Source organism: Nyctereutes procyonoides, unplaced genomic scaffold (assembly GCF_905146905.1).
Source record: "Nyctereutes procyonoides isolate TBG_1078 unplaced genomic scaffold, NYPRO_anot_genome, whole genome shotgun sequence".
NCBI classification, from domain to species: domain Eukaryota; kingdom Metazoa; phylum Chordata; class Mammalia; order Carnivora; family Canidae; genus Nyctereutes; species Nyctereutes procyonoides.
In genome coordinates, this window is record NW_026575043.1 from 56,896,901 (window position 1) to 56,923,075 (window position 26,175).

General features: G+C 44.0%; 1 protein-coding gene and 1 pseudogene across 2 annotated transcripts in view; one reads left to right on the forward strand and one right to left on the reverse strand.

Moving 5' to 3' along the window:
- MLXIP (MLX interacting protein) overlaps nucleotides 1–26,175 on the forward strand; it is a 59,185-nt gene that overhangs the window by 19,914 nt on the left and 13,096 nt on the right. For both annotated transcript variants that reach the window (XM_055322771.1, XM_055322772.1), the window contains exons 2-6: nucleotides 22,495–22,601; nucleotides 23,352–23,437; nucleotides 24,816–24,905; nucleotides 25,273–25,314; nucleotides 25,654–25,825. In XM_055322771.1, the coding sequence (XP_055178746.1) occupies nucleotides 22,495–22,601; nucleotides 23,352–23,437; nucleotides 24,816–24,905; nucleotides 25,273–25,314; nucleotides 25,654–25,825 (497 nt within the window). The remainder of the gene's footprint in view (nucleotides 1–22,494; nucleotides 22,602–23,351; nucleotides 23,438–24,815; nucleotides 24,906–25,272; nucleotides 25,315–25,653; nucleotides 25,826–26,175) is intronic.
- LOC129507943 (transcription factor BTF3-like) lies at nucleotides 2,496–3,056 on the reverse strand (annotated as a pseudogene).

Consider the following 26,175-nt stretch of genomic DNA (forward strand, 5'->3'; position numbering starts at 1 on the left):
ATCGCGCCCTGGGCCAAAGGCAGGCGCCAAACCGCTGCGCCACCCAGGGATCCCTATACCCTGTTTTTGTTACTACATCCTTTTTATTTTTTTCTGTACTTGTGTAGGTAAAAATAGACATGCACTATCATTTTCAATTATCTTTTGAAGAGCAAAAGTTTTAAATTTTGATGAAGTCCAGAATATATATATATATTTTTAGTTCATGTTTTTTGTGTCCTGTTTAAGAAGGTCTCTCGTTTTCTTATATTTTCTTCAAGAAGTTTTATAGTTTTGGTTCGCATGTTGGACAGTGATCCATTTGGGGTTAATTTTTATTTATGTATCAGGAAAGTATTGAGATCCAGTTTAAATACTGTGATAAGGGACACCTGGGTGGCTCAGCAGTTGAGTGGCTGCCTTCAGCTCAGGGCATGATCCCTGAGTTCCGGGATTGAGCCCCACATTGGGCTCCCTGCATGGAGCCTGCTTCTCCCTAAGTCTATGTCTCTGCCTCTCTCTCTCTGTATCTGTCATTAATGGCCAATAAACACATGAAAAAATGTTTAACACTATTAATCATTAGGGAAATGAAAATTGAAACCACAGAGATACTGCTTCACACACCCACTAGGGTGTGACAAGTGCTGGTGAGGATGTGGAGAGACTGGAACCCTCTGTACGTTGCTGGTGGGAATGTAAAATGGTGTAGCCACTGTGGAAGCCACTCTAGTAGTTCCTCAAAAAGTTAAACATAGATTTGCCATTTGCCCCAGGAGTTGGCATTCCTAGGTGTCTATGCAAGAGAAATGAAAGCATATGTCCATACAAAACCAGTAAACCAATGCTCATAGCTGCATTATTCATAATAACCCAAAGGTGGAAACAACCCAAATGCCTATCAGTAAATAAATAGGGTAGCCCGGGTGGCTCAGCGGTTTGGCGCCGCCTTCAGCCCGGGGCGTGATCCTGGGGTCCCGGGATTGAGTCCCGCGTTGGGCTTCCTGCACGGAGCCTGCTTCTCCCTCTGCCTGTGTCTCTGTGCCGCCCCCCCCCACCTCTCTCTGTCTTCCATGAATAAATAATCAATCTTTATAAGTAAAAATAAACAAACAAAACAAACAAAATGTGTTGCATCCATATAATGGAATATTGTTCAGCTGTAAAAAGGAACTAAAATATTCACTATCATATGTATGAACCTTGAAAACATTATGCTAAGTTGAAATCTGTCACAAAACCACATATTACATGATTCCACTTACATGAAATGTCCAGAGTAGACACACATTTAGAGATAGAAAGTAGATTAGTAGTTGCTTAGGATTAGGAGGTAATGACTGAGGGGTATGGCGTGTCTTTTTGAAGTAATAGGAATGTTGTAAAATTGACTGTGGTGATAGTTGCACAACTCTGTGATTAGACTAAAAACCATTGAAATTATCTACTTTAAATGCATGAATAGTATGGTATGTGAGATACATTCCAATAAAGCTGTTAGCAAAAAAAAGAAAAAAAAAAGTTGGACCAGTCAGTATTCCCACTACCAGCATATGAAAGAGACCCTACTCTCCCACATCCTCCCCAACTCTGAGTGTCATTACTGTAATTTGAAATTTTAATTCACCTCTTGGGTTTAATATGGAAACAATAAAATACACCGTTTTGAATGTACATTTCAATAGTTTTGACAAATGTATACACATGTGTAACCACTATAGCTAAGATACAGAACATTTCCAGAAGCCCAGAAGGTTCCTTTGTACCCTTTCCAGGCATTCCTCCCGTCCCCCATCTGCTCTCAACTGTAGATTCGATTGGTCTTTCCTTGTGTTCTGTATAAATGGAATCATACAGTATGTACTTTTTTGCTTGATTTCTTTTCCTCAATATGTTTTTAAGATTCATCTGTGTTGCTCCATGTATCAATAGTTAATATTCTGTTGCTTGGACATACCACAGTTTGTTTTATCCATTCCTCTGTTCAGAAACATTTGGCTTGCCTTCCTTTCATTTTATTGTTTTTAGCTTCAGTATAAATAAAGGTGGTGTGACTGTTCGTGTACAAGTCTTTTTTTCCCCCCCCAGGCAAAGAACTTTATTAACCTTGTTTCAAACTTTATTCCCAGGATTCTTCAGCTTAATTAGCTGCAAAGAATGAATTGTGTATAAGCAAAAACTGAAAAGAGCTGCGGTGTTCAAGGGGCTTAGGCTTAAAAATATTAGAGATCTAGATTTTATCAGATCCAAAAATTTTAAAAAGCAGGGGATCCCTGGGTGGCTCAGCAGTTTAGCGCCTGCCTTCGGCCCAGGGCACGATCCTGGAGTCCCGGGATCAAGTCCCGCGTCGGGCTCCCGGTATGGAGCCTGCTTCTCCCTCTGCCTGTGTCTCTGCCTCTCTCTCTCTCTCTCTCTCTCTCTCCCTCTATGTCTATGTCTATCATGAATAAATAAATAAGATCTCTTAAAAAGAAAAATAGGTAAATCAAAAAGTCTTTAAAAAAATTTTTTTAAAAAGCAGTCATAATATAAAATAGCAGCTCCCAGTAACTTCTTCAAGTTTTATCTTCTTCAGAAGTTGACTCAATTCAGTTTGCTTCATTCTTGGAAGCTTCATCAAAATTCTGCACAAGATCTGGAACTTCATCAACATCATCCTCTCAGGTAGCAAGTGATGCTTTTCCATCCACAGATTGTTTGGGCAGAGCTTCAGCCAGTCTTCTTAATCTAGTCAGACTGTCTGCACCAAGCTAGTTTAAGATACTGGGTAGCATTTCTGTCAGCTGCTTTGTCTCAGCATGGCCTGTAATGGTGAAAGTGTTCGCTGCCAGCGATGCCTGAACTTTAGGGTTGTTAAAGTGGATCACTATTCCTTGGTTTGTGAACTTATTCACTTCTTCAGTACTAGAGATAGTGTTTACCTCTAACTTCTTTAAGGAGAACTGAAGTTTTTTATCATCTGCTGTAGCTGTTCTATGAACCACCTTCTTCTTTTGGCGAGCAGTTCTTTTTCCACCAATGTGCACTTGTGCTTGCAGTTTGGTGAGTTTCTCCTGGTTCATGATAGTTTCTTTCATCTTGTTGGAGCGGAAATGGGACCACGTGGGGGAATAGGGTTGGCGCTCAGGGGGTCTCGGGTAGACCAGCTGAGATTAGGTGCACACACGCCGGGATGCAAGATGGCAGCTTCATGTACAAGTCTTTTTTTTTTTTTTTTTATGTACAAGTCTTGATGTGGACACATTTTCATTTCTCTTGTGTAAATGTGAGTCATAGGTAAGGAGATGTTTCACATCATAAGAAATTACCAGCTTGTTTTCCACAATGGCTGTACGTTTAAAGGATATCATGTATCATTGTTACTGTGCTTTCATAAATCTTTGTTAATCTGATAGGCAAAAAACGGTATCTCAGGTGTTTTAGTTTTCATTTCTTTGATCTCTAGTGGATGTATTGTTCCCTGAATTTGACCTTTAATTTTACTTATTTATTTTTTAAAAAGATGTTATTTATTCATAAGAGACGCAGAGAGAGAGAGGTAGAGACATAGGCAGCAGGGAGCCTGCTGTGGGACTCGATCCCAGGACCCTGGGATCATGACCTGAGCCAAACTTGATCATGATGCTCAACCCCTAAGCCACTCAGGTGCCCCTGACCATTTATTTTATATTTGTGAATTCCCTTTTAGTTCTTCTCTTTTGCTCTTTAAGTTGGGAAATTAGTCTTTCTCCTTTCTTGCTTTTTTTTTTTCTATTTATTTATTTGAGAGAGAGAGGGAGAATGAGCAGGGGAGGGATAGAGGGAGAAGCAGACTCCCCACTGAGCAGGGAGCCCCAAGTAGGGCTCAATCCCAGGACTCTGGGATCATAACCTGAGCCAAAGGCAGCTGCTTAATGAACTGAGCCACCCAGGTCTTTCCTTTTCCGTTTTTTCCCCCAACAGTTTTATTATTAAAAATCTTAACGCAGAAAATTTGAAACAACCATCCCCTTTATAGCCATCTACCGGGATCTCTGGGTGGCGCAGCGGTTTGGCGCCTGCCTTTGGCCCAGGGCACGATCCTGGAGACCCGGGATCGAATCCCACATCGGGCTTCCGGTGCATGGAGCCTGCTTCTCCCTCTGCCTGTCTCTCTCTCTCTCTCTCTCTCTCTCTCTCTCTCTCTCTCTCTCTCTCTCATAAATAAATAAATAAATAAATATTAAAAAAAAATGTATAGCCATCTACCTGCAGTAGACGTTTGTTAACTTTTGCCTTACTTGCTTTATGTACCTGTCTCTCTTACTTTCATATGGTTCAGAGAAAATGTTGGAGACATCATGACCTTATATTCCTAAAAATAAAGATACTCCTTCCATAACCATTATATCATTTTCATGCCGAAGAGAATAATCTTTTTCCCCCTTTTCCCCTTGGCATGGACTTTTTGAAGTGATAGGCCTAGTTGTATGGAAAAACGTCCCACATTCTGGATTTGTTTTCTTTTTGTAATGGTTAACATGTTTCTCCATCCCCTATATTTCCTGTGAACTATGTTGGGTCTAAAAGGCTTGATTATATTCAGGATCAGGATTTTTGGTGGGTATGCTTCACAGACAGTCACATCAAAGGTACATAATGTCAGGTTGTCCCACCATTAATGATGCTAAATTTGATCATTTTGTTAGTATAACTGCCAGATCTTTTCATTGTAAAGATATGTTTTTCTCTCTGCAGTTAGTAAGTTGGGGAGCTTAACCAATTTTGTAGAACTATTTAGTAATGTTCTTTTCATGGTCTCTCCCTTCATTTGGCACTTACCTTCTAACTTTGCTTATTGAATTTTTGATTTAGGAGAGATTTTTCACTTTTTAAAGTCAAATCACCAAAGTAGAAGACATATCTTTCCCAAACTTTCCTTTTCTCAATCTTGCTCTCTCCTTCCTCTTTTCCTCCCCTCTTTCTCCTTCTGCTTTACTTCAGAAACGGCTGTGATAAGTTAGCTCTTCCTCTCATTCTTTTTTGGATGACAGGTTCGCGAAATTGCACTGGCTCTTTATGTAGAGATCCTGAAGATCCTATAGATCCCTCTATGTGGATCCTGAAGGCTCCAGACAATCGTATTCTTACCTTCACTTCTTTGCTCATCAAAGTTAAGGATAAAGGAGAGAAGGGACCAGAAGCCAAACTGCTAATATTTTGAGAAAGATCTCTTTATTCCTTCTACTTGAAACCATTGTCTCTACATCCTCTCCCTGGTTAATTCCTGCCCATCCTTGGGGGCCTCAGCTTAGGCGTCCTGCCTGAGGAAGATGTCCTGAACCTGCTGATGACATTGAATGCCCTTTTGTGTGTTTCTGTACATTGTACATGTGCCTTAGCTCCCTCGAAGCTATCTTTCCCATTAGCTTGTGATGTCCTGACATCATTGTAACCCAGGTCTCAGTGCAGAGCTTGTCACATCTCAGGTTCTTGGTACATGTTGCTGGAATGTTTCCTTTCCTGGCCTGCAGATGATCTCTGCCACATGGTCTGGGTGCATCTGCTTCCTGGTTGTGAAAGTAAGGTGGAATTGCAGGCTCTTCTTTATCATTCTGCTGTCTAGCCTGAGTAGTGGCTGGTAAGGGACACTTCTGTGAAGTGTGCCCCAGAACTGATGTTGAAGGTGAGTCATCAGTCAGTAGGTGGTACTTTTTTGCTGAGGGAACTTCTGGGGGTATGTGTGCAAGTAATGGTAGGCTGTGGAGGCTCCCAACTGCACTTGTTGTTGAAGAGCCATTAGACCTTGCTACTATGTAGACACTCATTGTGGTGAAGAGTGAAAGGGTGCTAATAAAAAAAGAAAGGCAGTTGTGTCTGAGTGCAGGGACTGGTGGGATTCTATTGTGTTTCATTGAAGAACCGCGTATCTAATCTCTAAATGGCAGTTCCCTCCCTCTCTCGAGACCTTTGCTCATCACCCACCCTAACAGTCATGCTCTCTCTTTGGCCCCTGAGTCAGTTTCTGGGAAGCTTTACTGCTGTGGCTAAGAAGCCTTTAATTGTGTTTTATCACAGCACACAGAGTCAGAGCAGCTCCAAACGTCCTGGGGAGCGTTGGCTGGAGGCTTAAATCCATTGTATTGGCTACGTCTTGGGTTCTAGACACTGTTAGTCCATATAAATATCTTCATTTAATTCTTACTGTAGCTCTGTAAAATAGGTTGTTTTTTTCCCCCCTCCAAAGAAAGTGAAGTTCAGAAAGGTCAGACATCTACCCAAGTCTGCCAAGTGGTCAGGAAGGTGGGGACACAGTCTCTTTCGCCATTCCTGTGGCCAGTGGCAGGTAACAGGTGATAATGAAAGAGTGCTTCTCATTAGAAAGGGCTGTTCTTGTTCTTGAGAGTCTGCCTATAGTGAGAGCCACACTGTGTTTCCACCTGAAGAGGGTGGCCTGGCCTGAGATTCTGTTGGTAGTGAATTTTTGTGACACGAATTTATCACTGGGGCACAGTGGATGGGATCGGGTTTCCTAGGCAAAATCTGGGATTTTGACTTAAGAATAATCAGGTGTTCTTCATCTTCCTTATGCCAGGAAAGTGGATTGGGCTCCTGCAATAATAAGAAGACTCTGAAATTTTACAGTTAAAAAATCAGTCTAAATGGTTGGCTTCGAATTTCCTCCAAATTTCTCTCCCTACTTTTCCTTCTTCTCCTCCCAAATGCACCCTGGTTCCCAGAGACCTGAGAGATGAGAAAACAAAATCTTGCCATTTGATTCAATCTTATATACCACAAGTTCCTCCTGCCCTGCTCATTTGTTGGCTTCATTTGTAAGTATGCAGGGGAAAAAAATCAGCATATTAAGGATTTCAGTTTTGAGAAAATAGACGTCCATTGCTTTTTTTGACTTTTTTTTTTCCTGCACTGTAGTTTGTTAAATGATTTGTGCCTTAGATATGCTCATTTTACTTTTGTCTGTTTTCTTAGGAGTCCTTGAAGGAGAGGTAAATGAAAGAGAGATAAGTTACCCTGACCTTGATATTTTATAGCACTGTAGTAACCAAGGTGTGTTTATCCTCCCATGGAGCTGTAAAGACACACACTTTTCTTGTTTAAGCACTTTTAACAACAGTTGACATAGAAAATGCCCATGCAGCAGGGTTCCTAATCTATGTCTGAGGTTAAAACAGATTTGCTAATGAACTGAAACCTCATCTTCTACCACTGTTTTCAAGTTTGATTTTATGAATAGCAAATTGTTGCTTTTGACAGAAAGACCAGAGTGAAAATGAGCGTATCATGAAGACAAGGATGTAGGTATTTTGAGTGCCGATAAAGATGAAATATGTCCACACATCTCTGGAGATCGTCAGCAGAAGGGCTGCATGGTGCAGTTGGGGTGGTGCAGAGATTTACAGTGTTTCTGAAATAGACGCCAGCCTCAGATGATCTCACTTGCCTTCGTTTGAGTGAGTGAGCCCCATCTCTCCCCCAGACTTCCTACTTGGGTGGCTGACAAATTGATGAAAATGCATGCATGGGAGGGAGATAAGAAGAGGGAGAGCTTTAGGGTGACAGCTGATTCTTAGTAGCAGATGGAAGGGAGATTGTCTTTAGCAGGCAAAGGTAAAAACCGATTTCATTTTGGAAATTTCTATTGTGTGAGGAGGACCATATAAACTTCTTTTGTTTGTGGTTTTTATTTTTATTTTTTTAATTAGGGTTTTTTAAAAAAAGATTTTATTTCTTTATTTGACAGCACAGGCAGGGGCAACAGCAGGCAGAGTGAGAGGGAGAAGCAAGGCCAGGGGTGAGGGCTGGCCTGATCCAAGTGGGCCTCTGTGGACAGTAGGAATACACTGGTGTTTTCACTCTGGAGGTCATTCAGCACATACTCAAGGGCCCGTTGTGTGGTGGCACGGTGCTGGGGACGAGACACGTATTAGTCGAGGGAAGAGACCTGGTTACCCCCTTAAAGAAAGTGCAGTCTGATTGTAGACACAGTCAACATACCCATCAGTAGGTAATGGCAGACTGTGGTGGGTACAGGGTGTTGGGAGAGAACATAGCTAATAATTTACACAGAGAGTGGTCCAGGAGGGCTCCTGTGGGAAGCTAATATCTACAAGATGAAGGAGTCAGCCGACTGAGTGAAGTGCTTGTTTATGCCAGTTGTGGGCAGCTGGGAGACTCTACCTTAATGAGTATTTAGGGACTGTGTTCTACCTCATGCTGTGGGAACCCTTGCAGGAGTTTCAACAGGGGCATTCTTGAGGTTATCCTGACATGTGGGTAGGGGGAGGTGAGGGAAAGAGTGTAGGCTGTGGCAGGTTCAGGACAAGCCCCTCTACTGAGGGAAGGGGGAGGAAAAGCTGGTGAAGGGGAGAGCAGCAGCCTGGCATAGAAGTAGGTGGTGCAGTGGGTGAGGGTCTGGGGCTGGGGGTGGGGTAGGGGCAGGTGAGGTGAGGTGTGGTGTGTCAGGTGAGGTAGGGAAGGGACTGATTTGATGGTGTAGAGGTTGTTGGCGTCCTTGGTAAGAGCAGGTTTGTTGGCTGTTGAGGCAGAAGCCAGGATCCATCAGTGTCCACACTGTCTATCTTCCACTTTCATACTTCACCCTATAGAAATTGCACCTCCCAACTCCCTCTCCACCTTGCTTTTGACCCGTACCACTGAGTGCTCCTGACATAACACATACTTGGTTTTCTGTCTTTCCCCATAGAATATAAGCTCTATTGGGTTAGAAATGTTTTGTTGGCTGCTCTATCAGTAGCTAGAACAGTGTTAAATAAGTGACTCCGGATAGTATCATGAAGAAAGTAATGTCTCAGCCAGATTAACGTGGCTACAGTATTCATGCTGTATAGCCTACCTGTGACCTGAAAATGTTCTAATTCTTATCATCAACTCATGTCTTTTGTTAAGCAGCATTTGACACAGGTAATAGATACTACATAGAGTTAACTTACTAGCTCTAGCTCCTGCCACTAAAAAGCTAGGATTTGATAGATGTACCCATACCTACTTACCCTGTTGTCACTGCCACCCTTGTTACTGTCAGGATCTAGGGTTTTAAATTCAAAGGAAAACAGATTTCATGGGTTTTCTTTAATTGTCAAAGCTGACTTTCAGAAAAGGAGCCAATGTTTTTTTTTTTTTTTTTAAGATGTTATTTATTTATTCATGAGACACACAGAGAGAGACAGAGACACAGACATAGGGAGAAGCAGGCTCCATGCAGGGAGCCTGACGTGGGATTCGATCCTGGGTCTCCAGGATCAGGCCCTGGGCTGAAGGCGGTGCTAAACTGCCTGGAGCCAGTGTTTTTAAAGCCTATTTATAGGTCTTGGCTACCTGGAGAATGTTACCTTATCCCTTGAAATGCATCAGATAGCTTCAAATTTCTCTGCCTTTTAAGTGAGTTAGGTAGCTGACAGTGTCTTGAAAATGACTAATATGGTAATAATAACAAATTTGTTTCTTGCCGGTCTTCATAGGAACTCAGAAACATCTGCTGATCTATTTCTATTACATCTCTGATAGTTTCTAGAGTCCTGACTCCAGGTGTGTACTCTGGCTGGAGACCTTTGTTAATTTACTTCCTCTTTAAGCCAGATGTCTATATCAGGGTGGAGTTTTTCTTCCTTCACATAAAAATCTTAACGTTGGTGAATATGTGAACCTAATTACCTTTATGCGTAGGTGGATAAAAGTGCTAGAAATGACGGGATTCTTTGAGGGTAGTTACTCCTAGTGCTGATATGATAGAAGCTTCTGACTTGTGTCAGTGTCCGTGGCTTAGCCACTTTGATCAGGGTGAGGGTAGTAGTTGCCATATTAGCTGTGGGTGTGTCTGTGTGTCTGTGTACAGTAAAATGTAGACAGTGTTTGTGTTTGGGTATGTGTGTTTTATTTTGATGGTTTAGCTTTCTAAATTTTCTTTTTATACTTTAAAACATTAATAGAATATATGATTTGAAATGTGAAGGACATAGATGAAATAGATTATAGAATACTAGACAGCTTCAGATTTCTCTGATATTTTAAGTAGGGTAAGTGGCTTGAATAAGTGGAGAAACATATACTGATTTAGGATAGAGATGACCTGAATGGAATGGTCAGCCCTGCCCACATTAATTCATTTATTAAGTGTGACTCTACTAAAAATATTAGAATAGTTGTCTTTTGAGATTTGACAATGTGATTTTAAGGTTGGAACATGGAAGAGTAAATAGGCAAGGATTCTAACATTTAAAAAAAAAATGGGCACCAACCTAAACTAGATAGAAAAGTATATTACAAATTTATAATTATTGGGATCCCTGGGTGGTGCAGCGGTTTGGCGCCTTCCTTTGGCCCAGGGCGCAATCCTGGAGACCCGGGATCGAGTCCCATGTCGGGCTCCCGGTGCATGGAGCCTGCTTCTCCCTCTGCCTGTGCCTCTCTCTCTCTCTCTCTGTGACTATCATAAATAAATTTTTAAAAAATTCAAATTTATAATTATTAAGTCAGTGTAATACTAGCATAGAGTTGGATGTGAATCAGTGATATGAAGCCCCAGAACAGACCCTAGTGTATATTATGATTTAATATATGTTAATGGAAGTTTCATAAGTTAGTTGCAGAAGGTGAGACAATCAGATAGCTAATCAGCATTTATTTTGGTGAGCTATGTAAAGAAATAAATTGATTTTCCCTCCAGATGAATCAGAGTTAAATATAAAAAGTGAAACCATTAAAAACACCTGCACAAAACACCAAAAGAAATAGGATGTTTAGAAGTCGTGCCAAATATATATACAGGAACATGGTGTATGATAAAGATGGCATTTTAATCTAGCAGAGGAAAGATGGATTACTTAGTAAATAAGTAGGAACCATTGACTAAAGCAGGATCCCATTAACACTCATTACATCAAAGTAAATTCCAGTTGGAGCCAAGACTTGACTGTAAAATGTGAAGTTGTCAAAGCACTGGAAGAAGGCACAGTTTCACAGTCTTGGTGTGGAAAAAGCCTTTTGAAGTATGACCAAAAAAGTAGAACCAGTAAAGACTTTAAAATTTTTGACTACATTAATGAAAATTTTTTACTAAAAATAACAAAACCCTACTATCCATACAAGAAGTGAGTAGAGCAGAAACCAAAGAAAGCACACAGTAAATGGTCAAGGCAAAGATAGACTGTCAAGGCAAAGACAGACCATCAAGACGGGCGCACAATAACTCTGATGTATGTGTTGCAAACATTCCCACCGCATTAAGATCTCTCACACAGCACAAAACAAGGAGGTGTGTGGATAAGTCACATGAAAATTCCAACGACTGATTAACATAAAATGATATAAGTGGGATCCAAAAAATCAACTGATTTTTTGCTTGTTGCCTTTGTAAACATTAATAGGAACTAATGAAAATGCTGGTTTGAGGAACTAGACACTCACTATTCACTGCTGTTGGAAGTGTAAATTAGTATAAACTTCGATTCTTTGGAGCAAAATTATAAATACACACATACTCTCTGATTCAGTTGTTAAGTTTCTAGGAATTTATCTTACAGAAACAGACATGCAATTTACACAAAAATGTAAGTAGCAGGATGTTCATTACAGCATTGTTTTTTTTTTAAGATTTTATTTATTTATTCATGAGAGACACAGAGAGAGAAAGAGAGAGAGAGGCAGAGACACAGGCAGAGGGAGAAGCAGGCTCCATGCAGGGAGCCCGATGTGGGACTCGATCCTAGGTCTCCAGGATCACCCCATGGGCTGAAGGCGGCACCAAACCGCTGAGCCACCTGGGCTGCCATAGCATTGTTTATAAAAGTGAAAAATAGAAACATGTGTCCATTAGTATAAATGAATGTCTATTTATGGAGAAACAGTTAAGTAGATTGTGATAAATATATACAGCCAATAAAAAGAATATAAAACCATATTTATTGGCATATTAAGATACCTATAACATAAATAAAAATGGGTTATAAAACAGAATTATGATCCAACATATGTAACTATTATGTTTATTCATATATATGTATATTACAAGGACTTAAGGCCAACTACAAAGTTAGGGAGACTAGTCCACAAGACCGTCCTTGCTTCTAACACCATTGTATAAATTGAAGGAGTTCCCAAAACCATCTTCAAATTGAATAATTCTCAAGAAGGACTCACAGAACTTGCTGAAAACTTCTATTCTTCATTACAATTTATTACAGGGAAAAGCTTCTATTGAATCAGCCAAGAGAAGGGGTGCATAGGGCAGAGTTGAAGAGGTGTTCAGATGCAGAACTGGCTGTCCTCTTCTAGTGGCCTTACTTCCGTCTTGCCACAGTGTGTGACAGGGCACACAGAGAATTGCCAACCAGGGAAGCTCACCTGAGTCTTTGGTGTTTATAATTTTTATGGGGTTCGATCACATACTGTGACCACTTTCTGGTCTCCAGCCCCTCCTGGAGGTCTGGCTAATACCTTTAGTTATCAGTTCCTCTGGGGATTGGAACTGATACCTTGTGGTCCAAAGCCCCTATAACAGGAGTATCCTAAGACCAAAGCCCCCAGGCAAACAAAGACACTCCAGTCAGGCAGGACATTCCAGGGGCATAGATAGAGGTCACCTCCCAGGAGCCAAGGGCAAAGGCCAGACTCTCCTTGGATAAGGTTATTTCATTTCTTCACTACACAATATTTTCACCAAAATCTAGATAATGGTTATTTCTAGGTAGTGGAATTGCAGCTCACTTTGCATTTGTTTATACTATTTTGTATTGTTTTGAATTTTCTTCCAGTGTGGGTGTATAATTTAAAATCAATAAGACTAAAAAAGCTAAAAAAGAGATTAATGGAAACAATCTCTGGATGGGGTGGACGGGGGGAAGCAGCGAAGCAATAAAAGAAATGATAGACTTGTAGATATGGATGCACAAGTATATAACCTACTTATCTGAACATACGCTATATAAGAATTAAAACTCCAAAACTTAAGGGAAACATTTGCAGAAACATCACAGGTTAGTATTATGGTGTTACCAACATAGCAAGAGAAAAATGGCAAACATTTTAACATGTGAAAACTGAGTAAAATTTGTAGTCTAGTTAACAATAATATGCCAGAATTGGTTTCCTAGTGGTGAGATTGTGCTCACAGCTACAGAGGATGCCACCCTGGGAATAGCTGGGGACTCTTTGTGGTATTTTTATTTTATTTTTAAAGATTTTATTTATTTATTTATTTATTTATTTATTTATTTATTTATTTATTAGAGAAAGAACACAAGCAGAGGGAGCAGCATAGGAAAAGAGAAGGAGATTCCCTGCTGAGCAAGGAGCCTTGAGGCAGGGCTTGATCCCAGGACCCTGGGATTATGACCTGAGCTGAAGGCAGATACTTAACCAAGTCCCCCAGGCACCCCTTTCTGTGCTTTTTACAACTTCCCATGAATCTACAATTATTTCAAAATAAAAAGTTTTTTAAAAGACAGAGTTTTTAAAAAGGCACAGCAGCTCATAAAGTAAAAGAGACACATGGCTAATGCACATTTTAAGTATTAAAATTTATTAACAAATGATGCAAACTGAAGTGACATACTGCTTTTTATTTCTTTAAATCTGGTCCCATACCCAGTCTAGAGGAGTCAGAACACCCTGGGTTCTAGAGTCAAGTTTATTTTCCTGGCAAATAGATGAATCTGGCTTTAAATGGTACCCTATCCAGATCCTGCTCCTGCCGGAAAGTCCAGGCTTAAAGCTCAGCAACGTGCCCCAGAACCGACTGCTATTCAGTAGAGTGCCCCAGCATTGACTGTCACTCCCTCTGCCCTTCCACGTCTTACCTGTAATCCTCCCTGTACGGTGGACATCATCACCATTTTATAGAAGGTGGGGCTTAGACAGCTCATGTCATTTGTCCAGAAATGGAAACCACTCTTCTTTCACTGTTGGCTTGGAAATGATCTAAGCATGGCAGTGTATGTCCTTGTAGAAGGCTAGAACACAGGAGAGAGTGCTCCCAGCAAGGACACAGGTCACCAGCATTCACAGACAGGGTGAAGGAGAGGTCACCACTGCAGCTACTCTGATTTTGCCTGGTTTCAACTCCTTCAAGTTGCTTTAATTTTTGAAGGTTGTAGAAATGATTACTCCCTGCTTTTTACCAAAGCAAACACAGACCCTCCCAAACATGCTCACACATGAGGGCAGATGCACACCTAGATGCACTAGCACATATGTATTCACAAGTGTGCTCATACACACACCATCACACATGCATATCACACACCTGCACACACATACATGCCTTACATATCACACACACTGTGTATACATCATACACAACACACATTCAGTCATCTTGTCAGCAGGACAGACCTGGGACCAAGACCTCAGGATACCATGTTCCTGCCTTGCTGTGTTTGTCCTTAGAATCTGCTTCTCCAACAGAACTTTCTCTGAATATAAAAAAATAAAATAGACACCAAGCAACCCACAAGGAAGATGGATTGCAGGTACAGTGGAGAGGACCCATGTTTAGGCATGGGAGCAGGGCCTGACAACCTCACGAGTTTCCTTTGGGAGGAGGCTCTCCTTGGGCAGAAGGCCCAAGGCAGAGGCCCACGGCTCAGGCAATTCTATTAAACACATTGCCCTTCTCCTGCCATGCCTCTCGCTGTGCGTCCTCCCCACGTCTTGGCTCCTCAATGAACCTTTGTCTGTCTGAAGCCTGTTAGTTTTGGCTCCTAGCAGCCTGTGGAATCAGGCCCAGATCCCAGGAAAGCCAATAGAGACCGCTCTTTTGAAGAAAAAGAGAATCCTGGAAGAGAGACCAGTCTGAGCATTATTCATCCACTCACTCATAAAGAAACCACTTACTAAGCATTAGCTTCATATTTGGGTCTAGTTCACAAAACTGACTTGCACATAAATTTTGTATCTGCTTATGTGATTAATTGCCATCATCAATTAACTAGAAGCCTAATTGACTAGAAGCCCTATTAGAAGGTCTTGAACTATACCTGGTCTTTTTGCCTTATTTACTTTGAAAAAATAACATATTATTGTATTATATTTAAGCAGTATAAATCAGTAAACAGTGAAAACTAATTCTCCAACTGAATCCCTTAATCTCTGCTTTAGCTCTCTGAAGGGAAATCACTGTTTCCCTGTCCCTGTTTCTGAGACTGACAGGCAGTCTCCGTCCTGCCACCCCCCCATCCCCCGCTGTGTCTTGTGTGCCTATCTCCCTGTTACAAATACACATGGTGGCCATGGCTGTGCATCTTGCACCTTAGTTTTCTTCTCATTTCATGCAACTTGTTGATCTTGCCTGTAAATCAGCGAATAAAATGTATGCTGTGATTTTAGTTGCTCCATAGTGTCCATCTGTGTGGATACAGCACAGTTGTTTTTTTTTAAAATATTATATTTATTTATTTGTGAAAGATGCAGAGAAAGAGAGGCAGAGACACAGGCAGAGGGAGAAGCAGGCCCCATGCAGGAAGCCCGATGTGGGACTCAATCCCAGGACTCCAGGATCACGCCCTGGGCTAAAGGCAGGCACTAAACCTACAGCACAGTTTTTAAACCATTTTGCTTTGATGAGTGTGTACATTTCCAGCCTTTTGCTGCCACGTCAGTGCTGCCTTGTGATGTCTTCCCATGTGTGTCCTTGTGCACATGTGAGTCTGCAGAATCAGGTCCTGAAGGGATGTGCATCGAAAGTGTTGACACACTCTGCTTGTCCTCCAGCCATCCTTCTGTTCCCAGTGCCAGCTTAATGATCAGAACTCTTTCCCCTGCAGTCCAGCACAGTGGGCACAGGGATGGGGGGGGGGGGAACACTCAAAGAACAGTTCAGACAAGCCATGTGTGTTTGTACACACATCCCCACAAAGGGCATTGCACTCTATAATAGAACTGTACACAATTAGGGAGATTGTGTAGGGAAATGTTAGGGAAATGAAACAGAAGTTGATCCCCAGCAGCACTATTCATGACAGCCAAAAGGTGAAACAACAAATGTCCATCAGTGGGTGAAACAATAAACAAATGTGGTCTGTCCACCCAGTGGGATATGATTCAGCCATGGAAAGGAACGAAGTACTAGGACATCTTACAATGTGGATGACTCTTGAAATTAGTGTGCTTGGTAAAAGAAGCCACACACAGATGGGCACCTATTTTATCATTCTGTTTACATGAAATGTCCAGAAGAAACAAACTCAGAGAGACAAAGTAGATTAGTGGTTGCCAGGGCAGGGGGAGGAAGAAATGGGGAGTGACTGCTCCATGAGTATAGGGCTTCCTTTTGCGGTGATGAAAACTCTTCTGAACCTAAGTAGCAGTGATGGGCACACAGCATTGTGAATGTGCTTAAAGCCACTGAATCATATGCTTTAAAATGGTTCAAATGGTAAATTCTATGTTATATGTACTTGACCACAATAAAGAAGAGTGAATAAATGGTAGTCAGACAAAATATTACCTTTATGGTTGACCAGGCTGAGGGTATGACTTACAGATGAACCCCAGACTGTTTCCAGGCAGTATGGGCAGTCCTGGACTAGGACGGGTCCCATCTGCCACCCCAGGCTCTGTAGGAGAACAGGAGAAATGGCAGCTTGCTCCTAAGAGGAGAGGAGGGGAAGGGCCTGGACCACGCACTCCAGTTCCTCCTTCTACACTCAGGATAACATACCCACTCTACCTCGCCAAGTGGGAATAAGGAGGCAGGACTAGGGAGGTCTTGCTGCTGGGGGTCCAGGAAGCATTTCTAGGAATGGCAAAGAAATACTGCTCTGTAACAGGCAAGTATGGTTCAGCGGAAATGAATGGGCTCCACGCCTCTTCTGGGACCTATAGCGACAGATCCTAGAGCCCTCTGCATGCTTTCTTCTAGAGAGAATGATCTGACTAGGAGTTAGGAGTTAATCCTACCTGGGATGGACAGAATCCATCCCATCTGGTCCCACCTACCCCTGTTCTTCTTAATTTCAGCTCCTGTCTGTGCAAAGCTTGCACTTTAATTTCCATTCCAAAGCAGTCTCTTGCCAGACCTCTGAAGAAGTCAGGGTTTGCTAGTCTATCCAACAACAGGTGTTCGTTTGTTTTTAAGATTTATTTACGGGAAGAGGGGCAGAGGGAGAGAGAGAGAGAAAACTCAAGTAGACTCCCCACTGAGTGAAGAGCCTGATGCAGGGCTCGATCCATGACCCTGAGATCATGACCTGAATTGAAACCAAGAGTCAGCTGCTTAACCAGCTGAGCCCGTCAGGTGCTTCCCACCAATAGTTTTGAGAGACCTTTGTTGTATTCTGAATTTCCTATTTCAGGTCTGGAGCCTGTCTCCTAGGAGAGTGTCCATGGTAGGACAGTGTGAAGATTTTTCATTATGGAAAAGGTTAGCACTCACTTAGTAGCTCTGTACTTAAAAGTGCTTTCTGTGTGCCAGGCACTGTGCTGGGATGAGTCAGCCCTAGACCTTGGCCTTCCCAAGGTCTAGTTTGTAGTTTGGAGGAGAATCTTGAGGTCATTGTTCTGACAGGGAAGCCCATGGGGCATGTAGGAGGGCAGTTTTGGGAGGTGAGGCCAGAAGAGGGCTTTGTTTATCGAGGAGAAACCAGTAGTCTTAGAAATTTTTGTAGTGTGTTTCTGGTTACACTTTAAAGAAGGAATGTGGTGGGGCCCCTAGGTGGCTCAGTCAGTCAAATGTCCCACTCTTGATTTAGGCTCAGGTCATGATTTCAGGGTTGTAAGATTGAGCCCTGTGTTGGGCTCTGTGCTGAGCCTGTGCTTAAGATTCTCCCTCTCTCTCCCTTTCCTCCCGCCTCCTGTACCCCACCCCACCCCTAAAAAGAAGGAATGTAGCATAATCCTTAAGCCAAGAAATACCCCCATCAGCCATGTCTGGAGAATTTTTTAATGTGGGGCAGGGTTGGGGGGAGCAGAAGCCTGACTACTGATGCTTTCTGGAGCTACTGCTCTAGAGAGCTCTGTCAAGGAGCTGCACGTTCCATTTTAGAAGTGTATAGAGCAGCCCTTCCTAGTAGGTTCCCTGGCAAACTAGACATTGGGTATCCCCCATGAAAAGGATCCAGTCCAGGTTTGGTCTGTGGATGTCTGCATAGGGAATGTCTCCTGTCCCCTCCTTGAAGATTGACAGTGACATCAGTGCACCAAAGGCTCTGAGAAGCCCATCAGTGAAGAAACTTGAAGATTAATTTATCCTCAGGGATGCCTGGGTGGCTCAGCAGTTGAGCGCCTGCCTTCTGCTTAGAGCATGATCCCAGGACTGGGAATCGAGTCCCACAATGAGCTCCCTGTGAGGAGCCTGTTCTCCCTCTGTCTGTGTCTCTGCCTCTCTCTGTGTGTGTCTCTCATGAATAAATAAAAATCTTAAAAAAAAATGTATCCCCACATTTTTCTAAAAATGTGTCTATGGATTCCTTTTTCCTTTATAGTACCTTGATATATGTATAGAACTGTATGTGCTGCTTCATATCTTGTCTTGAAATTTCTGTGGGCAAGGGGTGGTCAATCACCATAACATCCTAGTTGCTCTTTCACTGTCTCTACTTTCGTGGGTGTTTTAGGTTTTGGTTTGGGACTCACTTCTTTTTTTTTTTTTTTAATCTTTTTTTTTTAAAGATTTATTTATGAGAGAGAAAGAGAGAGAGAGAGAGAGAGAGAGAGAGAGAGGCAGAGACACAGGAGGAGGAAGAAGCAGGCTCCATGCCAGGAGCCTGATGTGGGACTTGATCCCAGGACTCCAGGATCGTGCCCAGGCCAAAGGCAGGCGCTAAACCGCTGAGCCACCCAGGGATCCCCTGGACTCACTTCTTTGTGTTGGTTGAGCACCACCTGTTGACTGTGGAGGTATTACAGGAATCTGGGATGAAGATGCGGAACCAGTTGTATATTCTGAACTCCTATGTATTTGTGCTGAGGTTTGACCAGATTTGACAAACATCAAGGAAAAGCGAGCTATTTCAGCAAGCGAAGAGGAAGAAAAGGAGAACCCCAAACTGCCCCCTGTCCAGTTTGGTTTCTTGCCCGCAGGGTTTGAGCTCTCTTTGCATCTTCCCACTTCTTCATTGTATGTAATTGAAGATCCAATGTCATCTGATGTCTTTGAGAAGATGGCCTTCTGCACACATCAGCCACTTTTTTTTTTTTTTTTTTAACAAAGCAGGGGTGAGGTTCGGTTTGTAGTTAAGTGCAACAGTCAGTTCTCAACAGAACACTGCAGGACACCAAAGGTTGTTCTCTTCCCCAGGGTCCTTGTTCCCACTGCAGCCCTTCTACTTCTGTCCTCCGCTGCCATCTCTGGAGGTGGCGAACACCTCAGCAGGATGCCACAGAGAAAGCGGCCTTTGAATCCTGGCTTCAGCATGAGGAAGCTATCAATTACAGAAAAAGTGTTTTTTTCCCCTTAAGGAGGTAAAAACAGGGACAGTTTTTTGTTTTGTTTTGTTTTGTTTTGTTTTGTTTCCTGGAACCACCTTCCAAGTTGCTGGGAGGTCTTGCAGAGGAGGGGAAAGAGGGTTGGTTTTGCCAAGCTGTGGCACCTGATCTGTGTGCTGTGTGCTCTGCTCTCCAGCCTGGCATAAATCACTCCACACACCTCCCACCGGCCTCATGCAGGAAGGAGCTCTTGACCAGGCGTGTTGTTGCTCACCTCAGGGGCATCACAAGCAGGCAGAAGAGCAGCAAGGACCACGCCCTATCTCGGGGTTGAACCCAGTTTCCTTATCCTCCAGATGGTACCTGAGATGTCACCTCCTCCAGAAAGCCTCCCCTGACTATTCAGACTGGCTTGGTTATGTGACTTTATGCTCCCACAGCCATCTGCTCTTCCTTGTGATCCCTCAGCACCTGGTATGCTCCACAGGGGTAGGACCTCATGTGCCCCATCTGTTCCTGTCCTCCATTTGTAGCATTCATCCCATGTCCAATGAGTGAGTGAGACCCAGTGCCTGCCTTCAAAGCACTTAGACCTCTGACCAGGTCTTTGTTCACTGGTATCAAGGGTGGTACTGTGGGTGTCACCTTTTGCCTCTTGTGGAGAAGGAAGAGCCACATCACAGTGGGGACAAACACAAAAGAAAGGACTTCTCAAGTCAGGAGCTGTGAAAACTCAGGGCTTTCACTTAATAACTTAAATCCAGATAATTGAGGTGGTTATGAATAACATTTTGCTGTAGGGTTTACCAGTTATATGTGTCTAAGTGTATATGTACATACACACAACACTGTCTCTCATTTAATCCTTATTAAAACACTCTGGAGGAGACGGTATCATCTTGAGTTTACCCAGGAAGCTGGTGTGTCAAACAAGTTACCTGCCTGTAAACACTGCCCACTACAGCAGAGGCTCAAGACCTGGGTGCTAGCTGCTGGCCACTGAACCTAAGTGAAAGCGGACCACTTAGAGGTGGGTTAGGAGTACCTTTGGACTGGGAAGAAATGGCAAGGAAAGTATCTGAGAGGTTGGAAGCATCCAACCCTCTGTCTGTTCCTCAAATTCTGTAAGGGCGGCCTATGACATTTTCTCTCTGGGGACCATGGTCTTCTGGCCTGTGTGCTTCAAAGCCTGGCTCACTGAGTTAGGTGGGAGAGGCACGAGGTCTTTGCCAGGTCCACAGCCAGGGGTTTTGCTTTTTAACCCAGATTCTCAGGTTCAGGTAGGATTTACTGCTTGGATACTATCTTTGGAGACCCCATTGCTGTTCCTCACGAGATTTCTGAGTGGGTTTGCAGAAGAGGCAGAGCCAGGGCTCACAGTCAGGTAGAACACCAGAACCCCTAGGATATAGACTAAAGATCATGCCTTGCCTGTCTCAAGCCTTCTGAAAAAGGGAAGGCCTGGGCCAACTGCCCAGAGGTGGCTTCTGACACACACTTAGAAAACTAAACTGTCTGAGAAGGCTGTGCCACTGGGAAGTGTTCCTCATCTGCTGCTGTTAGCTTGATGTGCAAGGACTCCTTAACTCATCCACAGAAGAATTAATCCAAGGCCCTGCTATATACCAGGGTCTATGCTAGGTACTTAAGGTGATACCTGATGGGCCCTCCCCTCAGCAAGCTGCAGGGTACTGCATGGAGGTTTGGTTGTGGGCACCGCTCTATGTGAGTGCCACCTTTGAGTTTGAATGGTGCTCAGGGACCCTGAAGGAGTCATCAGCAAAGGTGAGGCCAGTGCCAGCACAGAAGAGATTGTAGTGGAGTAGGTGGCAGAGGGAGCTCCCTGAGCATGAGGACCATGTGTGCACAGGTCTGGGGGCAGGAGAGGGCCCCACAGGCTTGAAGGCCAGTGGGATATTTGTGTGCCCATATTCTAAGTGCCTCTTGGGGACTGGTGGCAGAGGAGGTGGACCAAGGTAAAGGAGCTTGGCTTTCTTTCTTTTTTTTTAAATTTTTTTTTTATTTATTTATGATAGGCACGCAGTGAGAGAGAGAGAGGCAGAAACACAGGCAGAGGGAGAAGCAGGCTCCATGCACCGGGAGCCCGATGTGGGATTCGATTCCGGATCTCCAGGATTGCGCCCAGGGCCAAAGGCAGGCGCTAAACCGCTGCGCCACCCAGGGATCCCAGGAGCTTGGCTTTCATTCATTTGCCAGCAGATTTCTCTTTTTTCTTCCTGCCTTGGCCCCCGTCCCCACTTTATTGGGTTGTAACTGACATACAGCATTGCATAGATTGAAGTAAGGTGTACAATGTGATGACCTGATATATTGAAAAATCAGAAGATTTTTAACTTTAATTATGGAATTTTTTTAAAAAAATTTTATTTATTTATTCATGAGAGAGAGAGAGAGGTGCAGAGACAGGCAGAGGGAGAAGCAGGCTCCATGCAGGGAGCCCGATGTGGGACTCGATCCCAGGTCTCCAGGACGACACCCTGGGCTGAAGGTGGCGCTAAACTGCTGAGCCACCCAGGCTGCCCTGATTATGGAATGTTTAAAAAGATTTTATTGGGACGCCTGGGTGGCTCAGCAGTTGAGCATCTGCCTTCAGTTCAGGGAGTGATCCCCAAGTTCTGGGATCGAGTAAAATAAAATCTTTAGAATTTATTTATTTTTTCATGAGAGACAGAGAGGGTAGGGGCAGAGACAGAGGCAGAGAGAAGCAGGCTTCCTGCAAGGAGCCCGACATGGGACTCGATCCTGAGACCCCGTGATCATGCCCTGAGCAGAAGGCAGACACTCAACCGCTGAGCCACCCAGGCGTCCCATTAATTATGGAATATTTAAAAGACAAGTCAAAGTTAATAGACTAATAGTGAACCTGTATGCTGTTGTCCCACTCCAACACTTACCAGCCTGTGGCCGGTCCTGTCCCCTCTGAGCTGATACCACCACTACTCCCACCTCCCCCTTCCCTACTGTGGATCACTTTGAAGAAATCCCAAAGTGATTCGCGTCTTCTATTAAGCCTAGCCTATGGCTTGTGATGGGTTAATCCAGAATTTTGAGGCCTGGAGTGAGTGGGTGGCGCTTTTTAATTTCATTTCATTTTCAGAGGAACCACTAAGTTTCCCTCTTTGTCTTACCTTTCAGTGGAAAGTTGGTGTCTCCGAAGTGGAAGAATTTCAAGGGCCTGAAGCTCCAGTGGAGAGACAAGATCCGGCTTAATAATGCCATCTGGCGGGCGTGGTACATGCAGTGTGAGTCCTATATGGGCTTCTGGCAGGAGGGAACTGCAGGGGCCCCAAGGTTCTACCACCTGGAGGCCTTTGCACTTGGGCCCCCAGAGCCCACTTATCAAACATTATGCCTCAAAAGGAAGCCTCTCTTGGGCTATCTGCAGCAGTAGGAAATCAAGCCCAGATCCTAATGAACTGGATACTTCTCAGGTGTCAGGCACAGGGCACCAGTCACGTGGTCTGTGTCGTGTTGTTGCCCATAATCTGCAGGAGACAGATGTGTTAGCCAGGTGCTCATAGCATAATATGCTCACTATTAGGTTGGACGCTTGGGCTCAGTGTTGTAAAGGCAGAGGAGGACAGAGGGGTTAGTTCTTTTCAGGAGAGTCAAGGAGGTTGTAGCAGAGAGGTGACATTTGAAGAGTTAGGGAACAGTTCCTATTTTCAGCAGGTCAAAAAAGATGCAGACCCAGACCTTATTCTATCTCTAGCTAGGTTTGTGCCAGTAGATCTGGTGAGCTTTGCAGGAGGTCACCATGCTTGGGGCATGCTTAGGTTAGGCTGATGTTTCTCTTGATAAGCGACTCCCTTTCTTACTGATGAGCTACTGACAGATTCTTTTCCTTTATTCTCTGAAATCTCATTTTCAAGGGAAGGAGAAGGAAAGGACACTTGGGAGGGTCCCACCCTGAGGGAGATGTGGACTGAGGGGCTAGGGACTCCTTCAGGGTCTTGGTCATAGTGATGATGTCTCATCTTTTCTCTGCCCAGATTTGGAGAAGCGCAAGAATCCCGTGTGCCACTTCGTCACTCCACTAGATGGCTCTGTGGAAGTAGATGAGCATCGCAGGCCAGAGGTACTTGGCTCGTGACCATCAATAACTGGAAAGGATCTGCCTAGGAGGAAGTGACTCTCTCAGGGCTGGGAATAGCGGTTAGATCCTGCAGAGGGAGTAAGGGGCACAAGGAGAAGGTCCGGCTGTGCTGTGCTGGCAACCATGGTAACCTTGCAAGGACCAGGATGTGAAAGCCTACAGAGGCTCCCCTCTTCTCAGGATGGGCTGACCCAAAGACTGAGGGGTTCTCCCATTGGGGCTTACTCTTCTCTGTCCCTTAACATTGGTATCTCACTGGAACTCAGCAGGAAGGCCATCTGGGCTCTTTACAAGGCAGAAGTCTTTAACAGTTAAAGAATGACCTCAAGATCTTTATATACTGAGATGGAAAGATGCTGAAGAAATAGTAAATGAAAAAAAAAAAGTTGTGCAGCAGTATTTTAGCAACTTTATGTTAATTTTTTTAAAGTGTGTATCTACATAATTATATGTGTGTAGGAAAAGTCTAGAAGGATATACAGAATCCTTTATTTGTGCCTGTACCTTGGGGGAGGGTAATTAGAGTGAGGCAGGTACCCTTTATGCCCTTCTGCATTGTTTTAATGTTATCCAACCATGTCTCACTGTTAGAATAAAAGGGGAAACAATTAGAAAGTAACCCAATGAAAGACCCTTTGCAATGGAATGTGATCCAGTATTGGATAATATTAAGAAATACCAATTTGGTAGGTCTGGTCATAATACCGTATTGCTCATTGTGAAGATTCTTCACTGTCAGACACACAATGAAGTACTTTTAGGTGAAATTATATGGGTCTTATGACATCTTGGAATTGCTTTAATATATTCCAGCCATAAACAAACAAACAAAAAAAGCTGTAAACAGCCATAAACCTGAAAGTGAGGCAGGTTCTCTGAGGCAGTCGTGCCTTCTTTGTCACTAGAGGTCTTCAGGGATATGATGGAAGGGGCTCGCTTGCATGATGGGAAGGTTGAAGTAGCTCCTCTTGAAGTCACTTTCCACCTAAAATTTCACCCTTTGAAAATGTGGCAGAGTCTCCTGGGTAAGGGCATTCCATGCTACCCCCGTGATCTGTAGGGCTTTTCCAGTGCCTGGGTGAGGACCTTCTCCCTCTTCCCCACCTGAGCACTCTCTCTGACCTCTGCTACTGAACCGTGCTTGGTTATCTGAGGTCATGAAATAAAAGCACATCTTTAGGGTAGAGGCTAGTTGTAGCACAGAAGAGGTGGAACACTTTGTAAATGAAATTCTATGCATGTGGTAGGGTTCTCTGAGCTGGATTGCCTGGGGCTGACTGCCGGTGTCAGATGAGTCTTTATTTTCAGGTTGAGTTCTGACAATCACCCTCTTTTGATTCAAATCTGTATCTCTTCACAGGCCATCACCACTGAAGGGAAGTACTGGAAAAGCCGCATTGAGATTGTGATCCGGGAATATCACAAGTGGAGAACCTACTTCAAGAAAAGGGTATCTGGTTTGGGCTCCAAGAAGGGCATGTTCAGGAAGCCCCCATAGGGGAGGGAAGGCTCTAAGTACTGTGTTCAGACACTGGCCCATCACTGCCCCTGTGGAACCCAATGTTCCAGCCCAGCCCAAGTGATGGGCTTACTTTGGCCGTTATCTGTGGTCTCAGTTTCTCTCACTGCTAGTTATTCCACAAACACTGGTTGCAAATCTCTTCTCTGTCTAGCCTGGGTTCAGGAATGACAGAGAGCAGGATCCCTCATGTGCCTCCCAGGGAGAAGAGGCCTGGATACTTCCAAGAGGAGAGGCTGAGGGCCTCCTCCCCTCCCAGCACCCCAGGTGACCACCGTGTCTCCCCTTTTCTCCACAGCTACAGCAACACAAGGATGAGGACCTTTCCAGCCTGGCTCAGGTGAGTGAGTGTGGAGGCCGTGAGGACCTCATGGGAACCCTCCTTTGACAAGAAACAGCAATGATGTGGGTGGCCCGACAGTGAAGCCCGCAGCAGGAGGTGGTGAGGGCATGGACTATCTCTATAGCTCCAGGAGGGGCTGCCCTGCTTCTCACCTGGAGGCCATGCAGGCCAAGGAAACAGGCCAGTTTTCCCTGCTTCATGCATTCACCTCATCTTTTACAACAACCCTTACAGCTCTATAAAATAGGGTAACATACTTGCCTTGTGTGAGTGATTGGGAATTTTGAGTTCACTAGTGCCCCTTTGATTTTTTTCTTCCCCCTCTGTTGGCGGTAGGATGATGACATGCTTTATTGGCACAAACGTGGGGATGGATGGAAGACCCCGGTCCCCATGGAGGAGGACCCACTGCTAGACACAGACATGCTCATGTCAGAATTCAGTGACACCCTCTTCTCAACGCTTTCCTCACACCAGCCGGTGGCCTGGCCCAACCCCCGGGAAATAGGTAACCCATCCCTAGATCCTTGACTTTGAACACATAGCTGGCTTCCTTCTCTGCCAGCTCTCCTCAACCCAGTGCCCCAGGGCAGGATTGGCTAACCTCACTGGCATCTGAGGGCCACGTGCACTGAGTAGGTGGGAACTGTAGGGGGGCCTTCCTGGGCAGCTGTCAGGCCCATGATGCCCCTGTGAGAAGACAGTGGGGATTTGGCCTGAATCAATTTTGTATTTCTGATACTGTCCGCTTAGCAGAGGATTTGTGCCTAGGCCAAGTGACAGGGCCTCTGACTCACTGGGAGGAAAATCAGAAACATTTCTGGGCATGACTTTTACCTGGCAGCATTCAGGCATCCA